The 15,000-nt window shown below is 34.4% G+C and overlaps 1 protein-coding gene across 1 annotated transcript in view; it reads left to right on the plus strand.

Annotated features, from left to right (window-relative positions):
* The first annotated feature begins 8,142 nt into the window (after positions 1-8,142).
* LOC137615786 (junctional adhesion molecule A-like) overlaps positions 8,143-15,000 on the plus strand; it is a 283,862-nt gene continuing 277,004 nt past the window's right edge. The window contains exon 1 of the mRNA XM_068345483.1: positions 8,143-8,352. Within this exon, the coding sequence (XP_068201584.1) occupies positions 8,268-8,352 (85 nt within the window). The 5' untranslated portion in view covers positions 8,143-8,267. The remainder of the gene's footprint in view (positions 8,353-15,000) is intronic.

Consider the following 15,000-nt stretch of genomic DNA (forward strand, 5'->3'; position numbering starts at 1 on the left):
TTCATGAAGACAGAGATATGTGTTTTTTGTTTGGGTGAAGTTCATGGTTATTGTTAGTGGTTTTTTTTATGGGATACCAGTGCTAGTATTCATTCCATCCAGAGTAAAACTTTCATTTAGCATATGTTGAGTAAAAATGGCCGAGGGTAACTTAAGTAATCTTAAGAAATTTTTAAAACTATCGGAATAGGGGGGAGGGGGAACATCATTACGTAGTTTCCTGATTACATAATATATGTAAAAGAAAACAAATACAATTATACATTATACATGTAGATTAAATTAACTACCAAGAGTTAAATTATTATCAACAAGAAAGTTCAGTTATTTTTGATGTTTTTTTTTTTTTTTTTATGGGATATCAGTGCTAGTATCCATTCCAGCCAAAGTGGTCATCATCAACATCGTCATCATCATCATCTCCTTCTACGCCCATCGACGCAAAGGGCCTCTGTTAGACTTTGCCAGTTGTCTCTATCCAATATTTCTCTAGTCATCACCTACGTCACGCTTCATGGTTTTCAGTCATGTAGGTCTGGGTCTTTCAACTCTTCTAGTGCCTTGTGGAACCCAGTTGAAACTTTGGTGAACTAATCTCTCTTAGGGAGTGCGAAGAGCATGGCCAAACCATCTCCATCTACCCCTCACCATGATCTCATCCACATATGGCACTTGAGTAATATCTTTTATAGTTTCATTTCTAATTCTGTCCTGCCATTGCACTCGTAATATTCTTCTGAGGGGTTTGTTCTCGAATCTTCAAAAATTTGTAGGATATAGTTTTATTTTCATACAGAAACACGGATCTCACTAAATTGATATAAAGCTGGATTTTATACGTAATTTTAGGAAGAGCTTATGTTTTCGCACCTATTTGTCTGTTTGTTTTTTAACAACTTCCTAGTCACAATTTTAATCATAGAGTAGTAAACCTTCAGAGATTAATCGTAATGTTGCGACGTGGAAATGATTAAATTTTGAAAGAGTGCTTTTCTAGTTTATTATATCACAAGATGTTTCCAGGTACTCAAGGGATTTTATTGATGGACAAACTTTTGGGCCTCTTAAGGCCCATAGAAACAGAGCCTTCAACACCCAACAAAAGGATTCAATTCCGGAGTATGTCATCACAATAGCCTGTTTGTAATATGGCATTCCGACCACCGAGTTCCACAATATGGTGTACTTGTATGCAGTTGCTTATGGAAGTAGATGCATTCATAGTCAAGGGGGAAAGAACAAATAGCTACCCGTGATTGGTAATATGATTATATGGCTTGCCCTCCAAAGCTTGTATTGAAAGTACCAGAAGGCATGTACTGTACATTACCAGGATTATGACCTTCAACAGTCCATGCCGTTGCCCTTTTTAAGGCATATAAGCTGGCTATGGTGAAGTACCGCTTTCACCCAGACAGGATCTACAATTTACTGTAGATGACAGCAGTTTGCTGTTGACGGTGGTGAAGCTTTTAAAGATTATATGCGAGAGGAGTCATCCTGTATCCTCGTAGGTCACTCATGAAAAAAGAGAATCTATTATGACTCTTGTAGGTATAACAAATGCTGCAAAGAAGTATATCCCTTCGGATAGGTGTAAAGATACCTTTTGTGAGAGTGTCGCTGCATAATTCCTTGGAAGTCTTACATCAAAATGGCTGAATGAATGGTGAATGTTTCATGAAGACACTTGAGCATAACTATGAGAAGTCTTATTGAACTGTGGACAATACTATTAAGCTTATTATGGAAAATTCTGAGTGTCACATGAACATTCAGGCTGTAGAGTAAGAGAACCAGAATAGCAGAATAGCATCGGGATTGTTACCTTGCCTCCCTATATCACAAACTCCAGACATAGGACGTAAATGCCTTGTGGCCATTCAAGACTCATTTGCTTTCGCTGCTATTTGAGTTTTTATACGTCCTAATAGGCATATCCCCCACCACATCTTGCCCAAGTTTGCTAGTAAAGTGTGGATCAGAGAATGCTCTCCAAGTACTGTTATGTGGATAAGAGAATGCTCTCTAAGTATTGTTATTACTTATTTCACTTCCACCAGAATCTGGCCAATCAATAGTGACATCTTCTCTGGAGAATCGTTTTTGGGGGCATATGTGACGGATAAGCCCCCACCCGATAACAGTACTATGGAAGTTTCTCTTACTAATTTTGATGTTAGTGATGATGAATTGACTTTGGGCTACGACTTATTAGAAGGTTCAAATTTGTCTTAGTTTCCCAGACATGAAGATGAGCCTACTCCCGCAACAAGATCACATGTCTCACTAAGACCCTCAACACTCACCTCGCGTGAACCTTCCTGCAACTTTCAGTCCACTCCAAGATCTGCACCCTGCAACACCCCTTCTCCAGCCGTGCCATCACCACAGAGGGCACCAAGACTTCCTTTAACGATCCTCCACACCTTCATGGCAATGGATTAAAGAGGGTGTGTGCCTGCATTCTGATTGAAAAGAAGAGGCCATCTGTAATCTCTAGGCCAGCGAAAAAAGGCAGAGGAGAAGAAGGCAGTGGCAGAAGAGGAAAGACAAAAGCCAACCTGCGCCTGACGTTCTGAAGAGCGAAGAGGGGGATGCTCCTGTACCAAACCAGCTGAATGACTTGTCTGACTTCCCTTTTTGCAGTGAAGGAACCAGGGGTGAGAGAATTCATATAGCATACCTTTACGCCATAAATTAATGAATAAATTGACTACTATGTTTTAAAAACCTATAGATCGTAATTTCAGATTTCAGCTGTATAATTCTAAATATGTTTTTCTAATCTTTACAAAAAATAATTTTTATAGGCTATATTTTGCGATCAATAACTAACTTTCTTCAACTTTTCAAGTGGGGGACTTCATCCCAGCTGTGCTTGAGGTAGAGGAGGTAAGCAAGCTGATACTACCATTTACTATGCCAGAAAACTATAGTCACCGAAAAGGGTACGGGTTAAATAAGCCACCCCCCCCCCAGGACGTCATAGCCAATTACGATGTCTACCTCGTTAGCAGCGGTCACAATACATTCCTTTATAAATTTCAAACTAAACTAACTTATAATCTCTTTAAGGAAATGTGTTATGACAGCTGTTAATGCAAGAGGCAATATCATTGGCTATGACGTCATCCGGTGTTGGGTCTTATTTCGCTCGGAATCTCTATGGCGACTATAGTCAATATACAAGAGGCTGGTAATTTTGAGGTCTCTTTCCTCTATATGAAATCAGTGTATCGGTGCATGGAATACCGACACTGATACTGTGAACCCAAGTCAGTGGTGTCTTGATTCGCATGCACGGAAGGACCCGAAGGCAATCAACACTGATAAAGATTTACCTTCCACTCTACCTCTTCTAAGGGTGTAGAATGAACTATACTGTACTGTAGGCAACTAACCAATAGCCTATATTTAGATAAGTTATTTTTGTTTTTATATTTATATTTTTAGGTATAAGTTATCCTACTTTTATATTCCTTGATTCAAACCTTGCCAGTAAAGATTTCTTTAATTGTATTCATTTTATTAATCTTATTAAGTAACAAGAAATTTTCTTTATTTATTTTTCTGCAATACATATAAGTTTGTATTTGGCCTTTTACATTTCACCTATTGTTTAGCTTAGAACAACTTTATACAATTATTTCACCTATTTCACGTCAATACAGATAATAAATATACACCTACAGGTACTTAAAAAAACTACTCTTTATGTTGAGCTCCCATACCTTGTGGGTTGCACCAACCCAACGTGGGGACCACATCGCATATAAGCAACATATTTTTTGAAACCCCAAAAATCATACTTTACATTATCTTTAGAAATTCTGCCGTATATCATAGATGGCTCAATCTTTAAAGTTTTCTTTGGTCACAAAGTGTATTCAATCTGAGTAAAACTTGACTTTTTACATGCCTTCACTGATAGGATAGTTTGCAACACATCACCCTAATACTGTAACTGTAAATATGAATCTTCATACTCTTCCCATTTACTAAAACAATTATGCAATATACTACAATAATAATTGTATTTAGTACAATCAATAATTAAATGATACTGCCTTTCGAAGGAATATTAGAAATATCCACACTGAGTATTTGAAATACTATAATAGAGAATAAGCATGAACACAAGTTTACAGGAACGCTATAATAAATATGATAAACATGATTATGGCATAAGTATAGAAATTGAATAATACCACTGTGACTAAAATACCGTTAAAATTAAGACCGTGCTTTTAAGAATGTATACACCCCATTTTGAACCTACCCATAAGAATGTATAACCCGAATTTAGAGCCTATATATAAGTATGTATACCTATAATTCGGAGCCTACCCATAAGAATGTATCCCCACGTATTAAAGGCTACCCATAAGAATGTATAACCCCAATTTAGGGTCTACCCATAAAATGTATACTCCCAATTTAGACCCTACCCATAAGAATGTATAACCCTAATTTAGAACCTATATATAAGTTTGTACACCCTTAATTTAAAGCCTACCCATAAAAATGTATACCCTCAAATTAGAGCCTACATTTAAGTATGCATACCTCTAATTTAAATCCTACCCATAAGAATGTATACCCTCAATTTAGAGCCTACATATATGTATGTATGCATACCTCTAATTTAGAGCCTACCCATAAGAATGTATACCCATAATTTTGAGCATACATATATGTATACCTCTAATTTAGAGCCTAGCCATAACAATGTATACCTACAATTTTGAGCATACATATATGTATACCTCTAATTTAGAGCTTAACTACAAGAATGTGTGCCCCCAATTTAGAGCGTACACAAAAGAATGCATACCCCAAATTTAGAAACTACACATAGGAATGTATACCCTCAATTTAGAGCCTAACCATAAGAATGTATACCACCAATTTAAAGCATACATCGAAATATGTATACATCTAATTTAGGTCCTACGCATAAGAATGTATACCCCCACCCAATTTAGAGCCTACATATAAGCATGTATACCTCTAATTTAGAGCCTACCCATAAGAATGTATACCCACAGTTTAGATCTTATCCATGGTATTGTATTAAAGGTTTAAAGGCCTCTCATGAATTACGGGGGCAAGGGACAGTGACATTGCCCTATCGAGTAGGACAATGCCCTAGCGACTGACCATGTAAACTGTACATATGATCAGTGTCCAAGCCCCCTCTCCACCAAAGCATGGACCAAGGAGAGCCAGGCAATGATTGCTGATGACTCAGCAGATAGACTTTTAGAGTATTCCAAATCCTCCATCCTTAGCTCACTGGGATGGCGACCAAAGGAAGTAACGAGTTTGAGAGAACATATACCCTTAATTTAGAGCCTATCCATATGAATGTATACCACCACTTTAAAGCCTACCCTAAGAACCCATATCCCCAATTTAGAGCCTACCCATAAGAATGTATACCACTAACCTAGAGCTTACCCATAAAAATTTATACCCCTAAATTTGAGCCTACGTGTATGTATGTATACCCAAATTCAGAGAAAATCCATAAGAATATAAACCACCAATTTAAAGCTTACCCATAAGAATATATACGCCCAATATAGAGCCTACCCCTATAATGTACACCCCCAATTTACAGCCTCACCATAAGAATGTATAACCACAATTTACTGCAAACCCATAAGAAAGTATCCCCACAATTTAGAGCCTATCTATTAGTATGTATACCCTAATCTAGAGCCTACCCATAAGAATGTATACCCCACATTTAGAGCCTACCCATAAGAATGTATACCCAGACTTTAGAGCCTAGCCGTAAGAATGTATACCACCAATTTGGAACCTACCCAGAATATTAAATACCAAAATTTAGAGTCTACCCATAGGTAGGTATACCAACAATTTAGAGCCTACCCATAAGAATGTATATTCCCAATTTAGAGCCTACCCATAAGAGTGTATACCCCAATTTAGACCCTACCCATAGGAATGCATACACCCAATTTAGAGCCTACCCATAAGAATGTATACCCCATTTTAGAGGCTACCCATAAGAATGCATATACCCAATTCTGAGCCTACCCATAAGAATGTATACCCCAATTTAAACCATACCTATAAGAATGTCTACCCCCAATTTAGAGCGTATCCATACGAATATCTACCCCCAATTTAGAGCCTATCCATAAAAATGTATACCCCTAATTTAGAGCCTATCCATAAGAATGTATACTCCCAATTTAGAGCCTACCCATAAGAATGTATACCCCTAATTTAGAGCTTATCCATAAAAATGTATACCCCCAATTTAGAGCCTACCCATATTAATGTAGGCCATATCCCCAATTTAGAACGTCATATAAGTATGTATATCCCTCCAATACCATAACATTATCAAGTTACAAAGTCATACTCCCTTGTTCAGCATTACATAGTATTCAATAATAGCTGACATCCACATGCGTTGCTTACTCATCTTTTATAAGTCCTCACTTGTTATCCTGGTACACAAGCATGAGATCTTTCTTATATCTAAATGTATAAATATATATATATACATATATATATATATATATATATATACACAGTATATATATATATATATATATATATATAAATTCATATATATACATATATATGTATATATATGCATACAGTATACACACATACATAAATATATATATGTATGTATATAATATATATGCATAAAGTATACACACACATATATACATATATATATGTATGTATATAAAATATACACACATTCACACATATACATATATATATATATATTCAAATAAGCCATATGGCTTAGTCACTGTCTATACAGGCTTGCCGACCAGGGTTCGATTCCCGGCCGGAGCCAAGCTCTTGTCTTTGTGTGATTTCGCCTGGGGCTCTGATCCCGAGGTCGTTAAGAGAATCCAGACATTAATGTATCAAAAATATATATGGCTTATTTGAATATGAAAAACACGTAAAAATGTGCATCAAATATTATATATATATATATATATATATATATATATTCATATATTTTTATATATATATCTATATATACTATATATATATATATATATATATATATATATATGTGTGTGTGTGTGTGTGTGTGTACTAGAATAATAAAACAGAAATTGATAATATTTCTCTTCGTCAGCTTTGAACTAAATGATAACATATTCATATGATATCATCGTACTCAAATTATGTTGAGTCATGTTATAGGAATATACTTCCTACTCAACTACAAGATGTATTGTATAATTCATCCCATCGTGAAGGACATAAGTTTTTTCTAAATAGTACCTACATTATGAATGTATTCGTACATGCAAATTCTATGTTTGAAATTATGTAATACCAATAAACCAATACATAATTGTAAGGAGGCTTAGAAAATAGTTATATAAAGTTCTATGTAAACAGATATCTTCAATACTAATATTTCTCTAAACAAAATGTTGTAATGACTTCCATGGAAAATTATTGTTATTCTGAATAAAGAAAATTATCTTATTTTCGTAATATCCCGTACATATTTCTATAGCATTTTTCTTTAATCTTTATCTTTCTCATATCTCTGTGTCGGTAATAGAATGAGTGATAAATATCAATTAGATAAGGTTTATATTAATGCGAGATTTTCGGAAAAAAGGGGTGAATTATACCCGTAGAGTTCAGCAGGCCCGAGAGCAAGAGGAAAGAGAGTCGGAGAAGCAGCCTTGGGTCTTCTCTTCAGTGATAGTCTAGCTGTAGGAGAGTGAGCATGCTCTCAGCTCGCCAGCACCAACAGAACTGAAATCTTGCGCAGTCAAACGTTTTGCTGTGAACATTATTACAGATATTTCTCACTTTCATTAATTCATACTTAGACAATTTACATTCGTTGGCAAATACTGCCTATTATTTAGATCGTATTTGACTTTACTGTTACTGTATTGTTTCAAACTTTTATGAATGCATGAAAGTTTAACAATAGTCAACATTACGCCATAAACTACCAGTAGGCTTAATTTAATAATTCTGGAAGATTTATTCTAGTATATTTGTTTATACTAAAACTATACTTTAACCTTTATACCATAAGTCGAAAAAGTTTACAACTTGCTGCACAAGGAGACCTTGCTAGAAAAGAACTGAGAATAAATTGGACCTATTTATCGAGAACATAACCAATCTCCCGGGACTCAAAGTTTAATCAAAATCAGCAAACGCCTCTTAGATGTAAAATTTATATCTAAAAAGGAACAAACCTGTGGTGAGAACACTCGAAGAACATGGCAAGGAGCAACACCTCAGTGGGGTCATCATCGTCACCCGTCACGTTTACAACAACGATTCTTCTTCTTCGTTCATTGTTAGGTAAGTCAGTATGATATTTATGAGAAACTCGAGATCTTCTCCTACCAACATGTAATTGAAAAAAGAATAGAGTGCCGCTGAGATGTGTTCATCCCAGTCTTTATATATATATACAGTTCCCAAATGAGCACTTCTTTTCTCCAGGCCAACAGCACAGCGGGAGATTGTTTTTCCTCTTTCTTTTGTTTACGAGAAGAACAGCCGGAAGACATTACGATTGCTTTTTCTAATTCCATCTCTTCTTGAACAAATGTTTTGTTAATTACAGAATTTTTTTTGTGTGTGTGTTTTATTATGTAACATTGTAAGTAAACAGTGTTTCGTAATGGAAGATTAAAATTTATATATATGTGATGTAGCATGAATAGATGTTTGGAATAGGCATGTACGCTCTACACGTGTAGAGAGAGAGAGAGAGAGAGAGAGAGAGAGAGAGAGAGAGAGAGAGAGAGAAATGGTAATGAATACAGGAAAAAACTAGCTCATATTATTGAAAAGATTACTCTCTCTATCTTGTATATTCTACACACACACACACACACACATATATATATATATATATATATATATATATATATGGTAATTATTTACAACATCACGCTCTCCATTTACTACAAAATAATGCAATCCTGCAGTTCTCATCTTCTTGCACAGTAATTAGGTGGTTATTTAAAGTCTGGGAAACCAATAATTAGCAAGATATGTTGAGGAATGGGGAAGGGGTTATAAAAAGAAAACAGCTCGGTTTCCTCACTAAACGACTTGGAACTGACATGTCAACACAGTCAACCAAACAGAATTCGCAATGCCAGCGTACATAAACAAAAGTTCGTGATGCCATCGTACATTTGATATACTGTATATTCAAAATATACTTAATCAAAAATTGAGTGACTAATCAAAAGTGTCACTATTGTAACTTGCATATTTTATGGACACTTATGAGTAATTAATGCATTTTAAATTAAGTATATTTTGAATATACAGTAATCAAATGTACGATGGTATCACGAACTTCTGTTTATGTACGCTGGCATCCATCACAAATTCTGTTTGGTTGACGATGTTGACATGTCAGTTCCAAGTCGTTCAGTGAGGAAACCGAGCTATTTTCTTTTATAACCCCTTCCCCCCTCCTCAACATATCTTGCTAATTACTGCTTTCCCATAATTTAAATAACTACCTAATTACTGTGCTAAAAGATGAGAACTGCAGGATTGCATTGTTTTGGAGTAAATTGAGAGCGTGGTGTTGTAAACAATTACTATAATATATATATATATATATATATATATATACACATACATATTGTATACATACATATATATATATATGTATATATATACATATTGTATACATATACATATATATACGTATATATGTATTTATATATGTATATATATATATATATATATATATATATATATATATAGAAGAAAGACAGAGATGATGAAAACGAAATATGTAATGGAAGATGAAATATCATTGAAGGGATGAAGGATTAATGAGGCGGAACTATTTAAATATTTAGGAAAGATTGAATTAAGCAATTGAGACAATGGCAACGTTAAGTAAAATTTGGAAATCATATCGCCTGAAATTACACATAAAAATCAGGCTATATATCAGTTTAGTGAGATTGGTGTTACTTTATGGACATGCGTCGTGGTAAGACAACGAGACAATATCCAACAGATTTAGTAGATTTGAGAACAAAACCCTCAGAAGAATATTGGGAGTTAAATGGGAAGACATGATTAGAAATGCAACTATAAGAGAGATTACTTGAGTGCCATATGTGGATGAGATCATGGTGAGTGGTGGATGGAGATGGTTTGGGCATGCTCTTTGCACTCCCCTAGAGGGATTAGTTCACCAAACTTTCAATTGGGCTCCGCAAGGCACTAGAAGAGTTGGAAGACCCAGACCTATACGGCTGAGGACTATGAAGCGTGAAGTAGGAGATGACAAAATCTAACCGAGGCCGTTTGCGTAAATAGGCGTAGGAGGAGATGATGATGATGATATGCATACATACATACACATATATATATATATATATATATATATATATGCATGATAAAATTTGAATTAAAACCGGAAATAGGTATAGTGTCAATATGATATATGGTATACCGTATTCTTCGAAAAGTTTGTTTTGAAAAGATATATATATGTATATATATATATATATATATATATATACATATCCTTTCAAAACAAGCTTCTCGAAGAACACGGTATACCATTTATTATACCGACGCTATACATATTGGCGGTTTTAATTCAAATTTTATCACGCATATATATATATATATATATATATATACACATATGTGTGTGTATCTATATCATCATACATTTACATACATAAATGTGTGTATTTGTGTGCATTATAGCCACGATAGAAAAAGGGAAACTACATAACTGAAATCAGTACTTTCGTATTATTGGTGAAATCCTCGGACTCCTGATAAGTTGCATTTAGGATATAAAGATATAACAGGATTAAAGAAAAGTGACATTGGTTTAGATCTAAATTATGACCATGAGTATATGTGATTGAAAAGGATTCCGTAAAATTTCTTTGGGGTTGAAGTCATTAATACTAATTACTGCCTGTCCTTCAAGCCAACCGATTCTATGACCTGAGGTAATTCAAAGGACATCCGATGTATTATTAACGAATCCCTTTAGAGACTGCTATCTTCTGCTCTTTCTTTCTCAGGGATATGCCTTTTGATATTTGGCCTACATAAAACATATCATATTTTGAACATAGGACACTATATACCACATTATTATCATTACCAGAGCAATGATTAATCTACTTGTTTTTCAATGTGCACTATATCGAAACGCTTTGTTTGTATTCAGTTTTCTCACAATGTTGAACAAAGTATGCTATGCATCGCTCCCTTTTCTCTAACTGGACGCCCTATGTTTCTAAGTTTTATTCATACAATTTTTTTTAAACAAAATACATCATCTCATCATAGCGATACCAAACAATATTCATACATACATACATACAGACACACACACTATATATATATATATATATATATATATATATATATATATATATATATATGATAAATTTTGCACATTTAGACGTGTTTTTCATATTCAAATAAGCCATATATATTTTTGATACATTAATGTCTGGATTCTTTTAACGACCTCGGGATCAGAGCCCCAGGCGAAATCACACAAAGACAAGAGCTTGTGTCCGGCCGGGAATCGAACCCTGGTCGGCAAGCTTGCATAGACAGTGACTAAACCACTTGGCCACGAAGAAAGATAAGTCAATGACAATTCTTCTGTACTTATACCTGTCGAATTCAGGTGTTTTGTACTTGAATTGAAATCAACCCATCTTCACTTGTTCATAAAAATCTTCATTTAAGGCAAAATCTGTACATTTTAACATTTGAAATAATATCCATTCTCTACAACGAAAATGCCCGACTCGTTTTAAGCAGAGTCCATACTACACGTAAACATGTTCCAGAACATATTTTGAAACATCAACTTAGACTTGTTTGAACTACCTATAGTCGCTGCAAAGTTTCCAGGTGAAATAAGCCCCACCCCCTCATGACATCATGGCCAATCCCGTTTCCTCCCACGTTGGCAGAGGTCACAATACATTCCCTTCCAAATTTCAAACTATACTAAACTTTAAGCAGATGTGTTGTGACCACTGTTAACGTACGAAACAATATGATTGGCTATGACGTCATCAGGGGGTCGGGCTTATTTCGCCTAGAATCTCTGCGGTGACTATAATCTGCAAAATCAAGGTTAATAAATTGTTCAGAGATATGAGTGTGGACGTTTCTTGGATGGGACTTGTATGAGAACATATACTTTCGGTGTAAGGTTTGGAGAAAACAAACCAGATGGAATGGACAAGGGACTTTTGCTCTAAAATTAATAGAAGTGAGTCAGGCTCATCGAAAGCTATAACTCATCACACCAATCTACCTTGTTTGTGCAATCTAGGGATCTGGATTATATTTTTTTTATATCAACATTACAGCTTCTTTTTTACTATTGAAAATCTAATTCCTCGAGACTCTTATTTAGCATGCAATAAATATAAGGGTTGTCTTGTGAATTATTGCCCGATATCTCCGTAGTAATTCACAGGAAAACTCATAATAAATATCCAAAAAACGACTAAAGGATTATTATACGTTTGGTATGAAGGCTGTATTTTAGCAACAATTGTAGATAAACGTTTTGAGGGCTTTTCTTAAAACTGCACCTTCTTCCATCACATCTGGGGCTACTTTATTCACCAAGTTTGAAAATGGTACACTATTGCTTATGCCTTTAACTGTGAGTCCTGCTTAATTTAAACACTGTGTATTGTTAAATCTCTTCCCGATAATCATTTCTAAATTTTAAAGATGGGAAAATCCAGCAGGGGAGCCACATTAAATAACTGTAGCCGCAGATTCTAGGAAGAGATCTTCGTCTATACTGGAACGTACTGTGAATACTGCCTTTTCACAGGAGTTGACAGCAATTATGTATTAAACAGGATCATACTCTTGTATCACGCTGGCAAATTATTTGGCAACATGTTGGCAACTTGCTCTGGACATGATAGTTCATCTTCTCCTGCTGTTTGCCTCTCTTGTTCCCACTGCATGTAAAGATGTTGGAAACAATGCCATGCACATGCTTTTTAACTTGTTGGAAGAACCAAGTATATATATATATATATATATATATATATATATATATATATATATATATATATATATATACATTAATATTTGGATTCTTTCTTGAATCTCGGGATCAGAGATCCAAGGGAAAAAGAACTCAAAGACAATAGCTTCTGGCCAAACGTGGAATCGAACACTGGTCCAAGAAACTGGTATGACAGTGACAGACAAATTAGCCTACACCAATGTAGTCCCAGTGAAGAATCACGGAAAGAAATGATTCGAAACAAGTATTGACATCAAATATTAAATGTAAAAATATTAATGCAGTTTTTTTGTATATATATATATATATATATATATATATATATATATATATATATATATATATATATATAGATGTGTGTATGTGTATGTGTGTGTCTGTGTATTTTGAAACTAGCAATAACAAGTTACGCTAAGATGCCAAAAAATACACTAGGGAAAATGAAACGATTATTTGAATCCTTACTAGTTTTGTTTATCTAGACGATGTTTTGAAAATGGACGTAACATTTCTTCTAGCAGTTCTCGTAAACACCACCCACGACACACACACACAAACACGCACACAAACATAATAAATATACACACACACATACACACACACACACACACACACACATATATATATATATATATATATATATATATATATATATGTAAATATCTACCACAATGACATTTGATACCAAATTCTATCTTGGGAATGTATATCCACTGCAATTCATTTATGGTAATAGTTTCTGGTCGGGCAGAGGTTCGAACCCCTGCCTATTCAGCTGATGGCTCAGTTGGTAGAGTCCTCGTAGGAATGGTTTTTCGGCTGAATAGGCAGGGGTTCGAATTTCTGCCCGGCCAGAAGCTATTACCATAAAATGAATTTCATTGGATATATATTCCCAAGATAGAATTCAGTATCAAATGTCATTGTGGTTGATATTTACATTGATTGAAATCACGAGTGTTAGTGATATATATTCTCATATATATATATATATATATATATATAGATAGATAGATAGATAGATATATATATATATATATATAGAGAGAGAGAGAGAGAGAGAGAGAGAGAGAGAGAGAGAGAAGTGTGTAAGTATTTGTTTTTCAACCCGCGGCGAACAAAATTTATTAAATTTGTCCGGTTAATACAGGCACGGCTTTCTCCAAACATAGTCATTACGGAATGGACAATAATAGTTTCTAGAGACTAAAGTAAGCCAAGAATCTTACTTTATCATTTTCTACCAGAGAAAACTACTAGGTGTGCTTACATTAACCCATCATTAACAAGTAATCGCCTTATAAATTCTAGGGATAGCAGTAAGTCACGGCAAATTTGACGGTAACTGATTGCAAATATATCGGGCAATAGGGTATCTATATATGAAAAGTGCAGAATAACAAAACCTGTTATCTCTAGCTATTTTTCTATATATATATATATATATATATACATATGTACATATATATGTATATGTACATATATATATATATATATATATATAATATATATATATATATATATATATATATATATATATATATAGAGAGAGAGAGAGAGAGAGAGAGAGAGAGAGAGAGAGAGAGAGGCCTACATGGGTGAGGACTATGAAGAGCGAAGTAGGAAATGGTCAATGGAGAGGCATTGAATTAAAAACTCAAGACAGAGCCACCAGGCGAAATCTAACCGAAGCCCTTTGCGACAACAGGCGTAGGAGATGATCTATATATATGTATGTATATATATATATATATGTATATATATATATATATATATATATATATAGTGAATGCATCTTTACTGATAACGCTTTATCATAACAAGTTAAGTCTTAAAAAAAAAAAAAAAAAAAAAAAAAAAACGAGGAGTTATATAGCCTCTTCATCTCTTATCTGGTTAATCATGGATGAACCCCTTGC

This window comes from Palaemon carinicauda, chromosome 22 (genome assembly GCF_036898095.1).
Source record: "Palaemon carinicauda isolate YSFRI2023 chromosome 22, ASM3689809v2, whole genome shotgun sequence".
Lineage (NCBI taxonomy): Eukaryota > Metazoa > Arthropoda > Malacostraca > Decapoda > Palaemonidae > Palaemon > Palaemon carinicauda.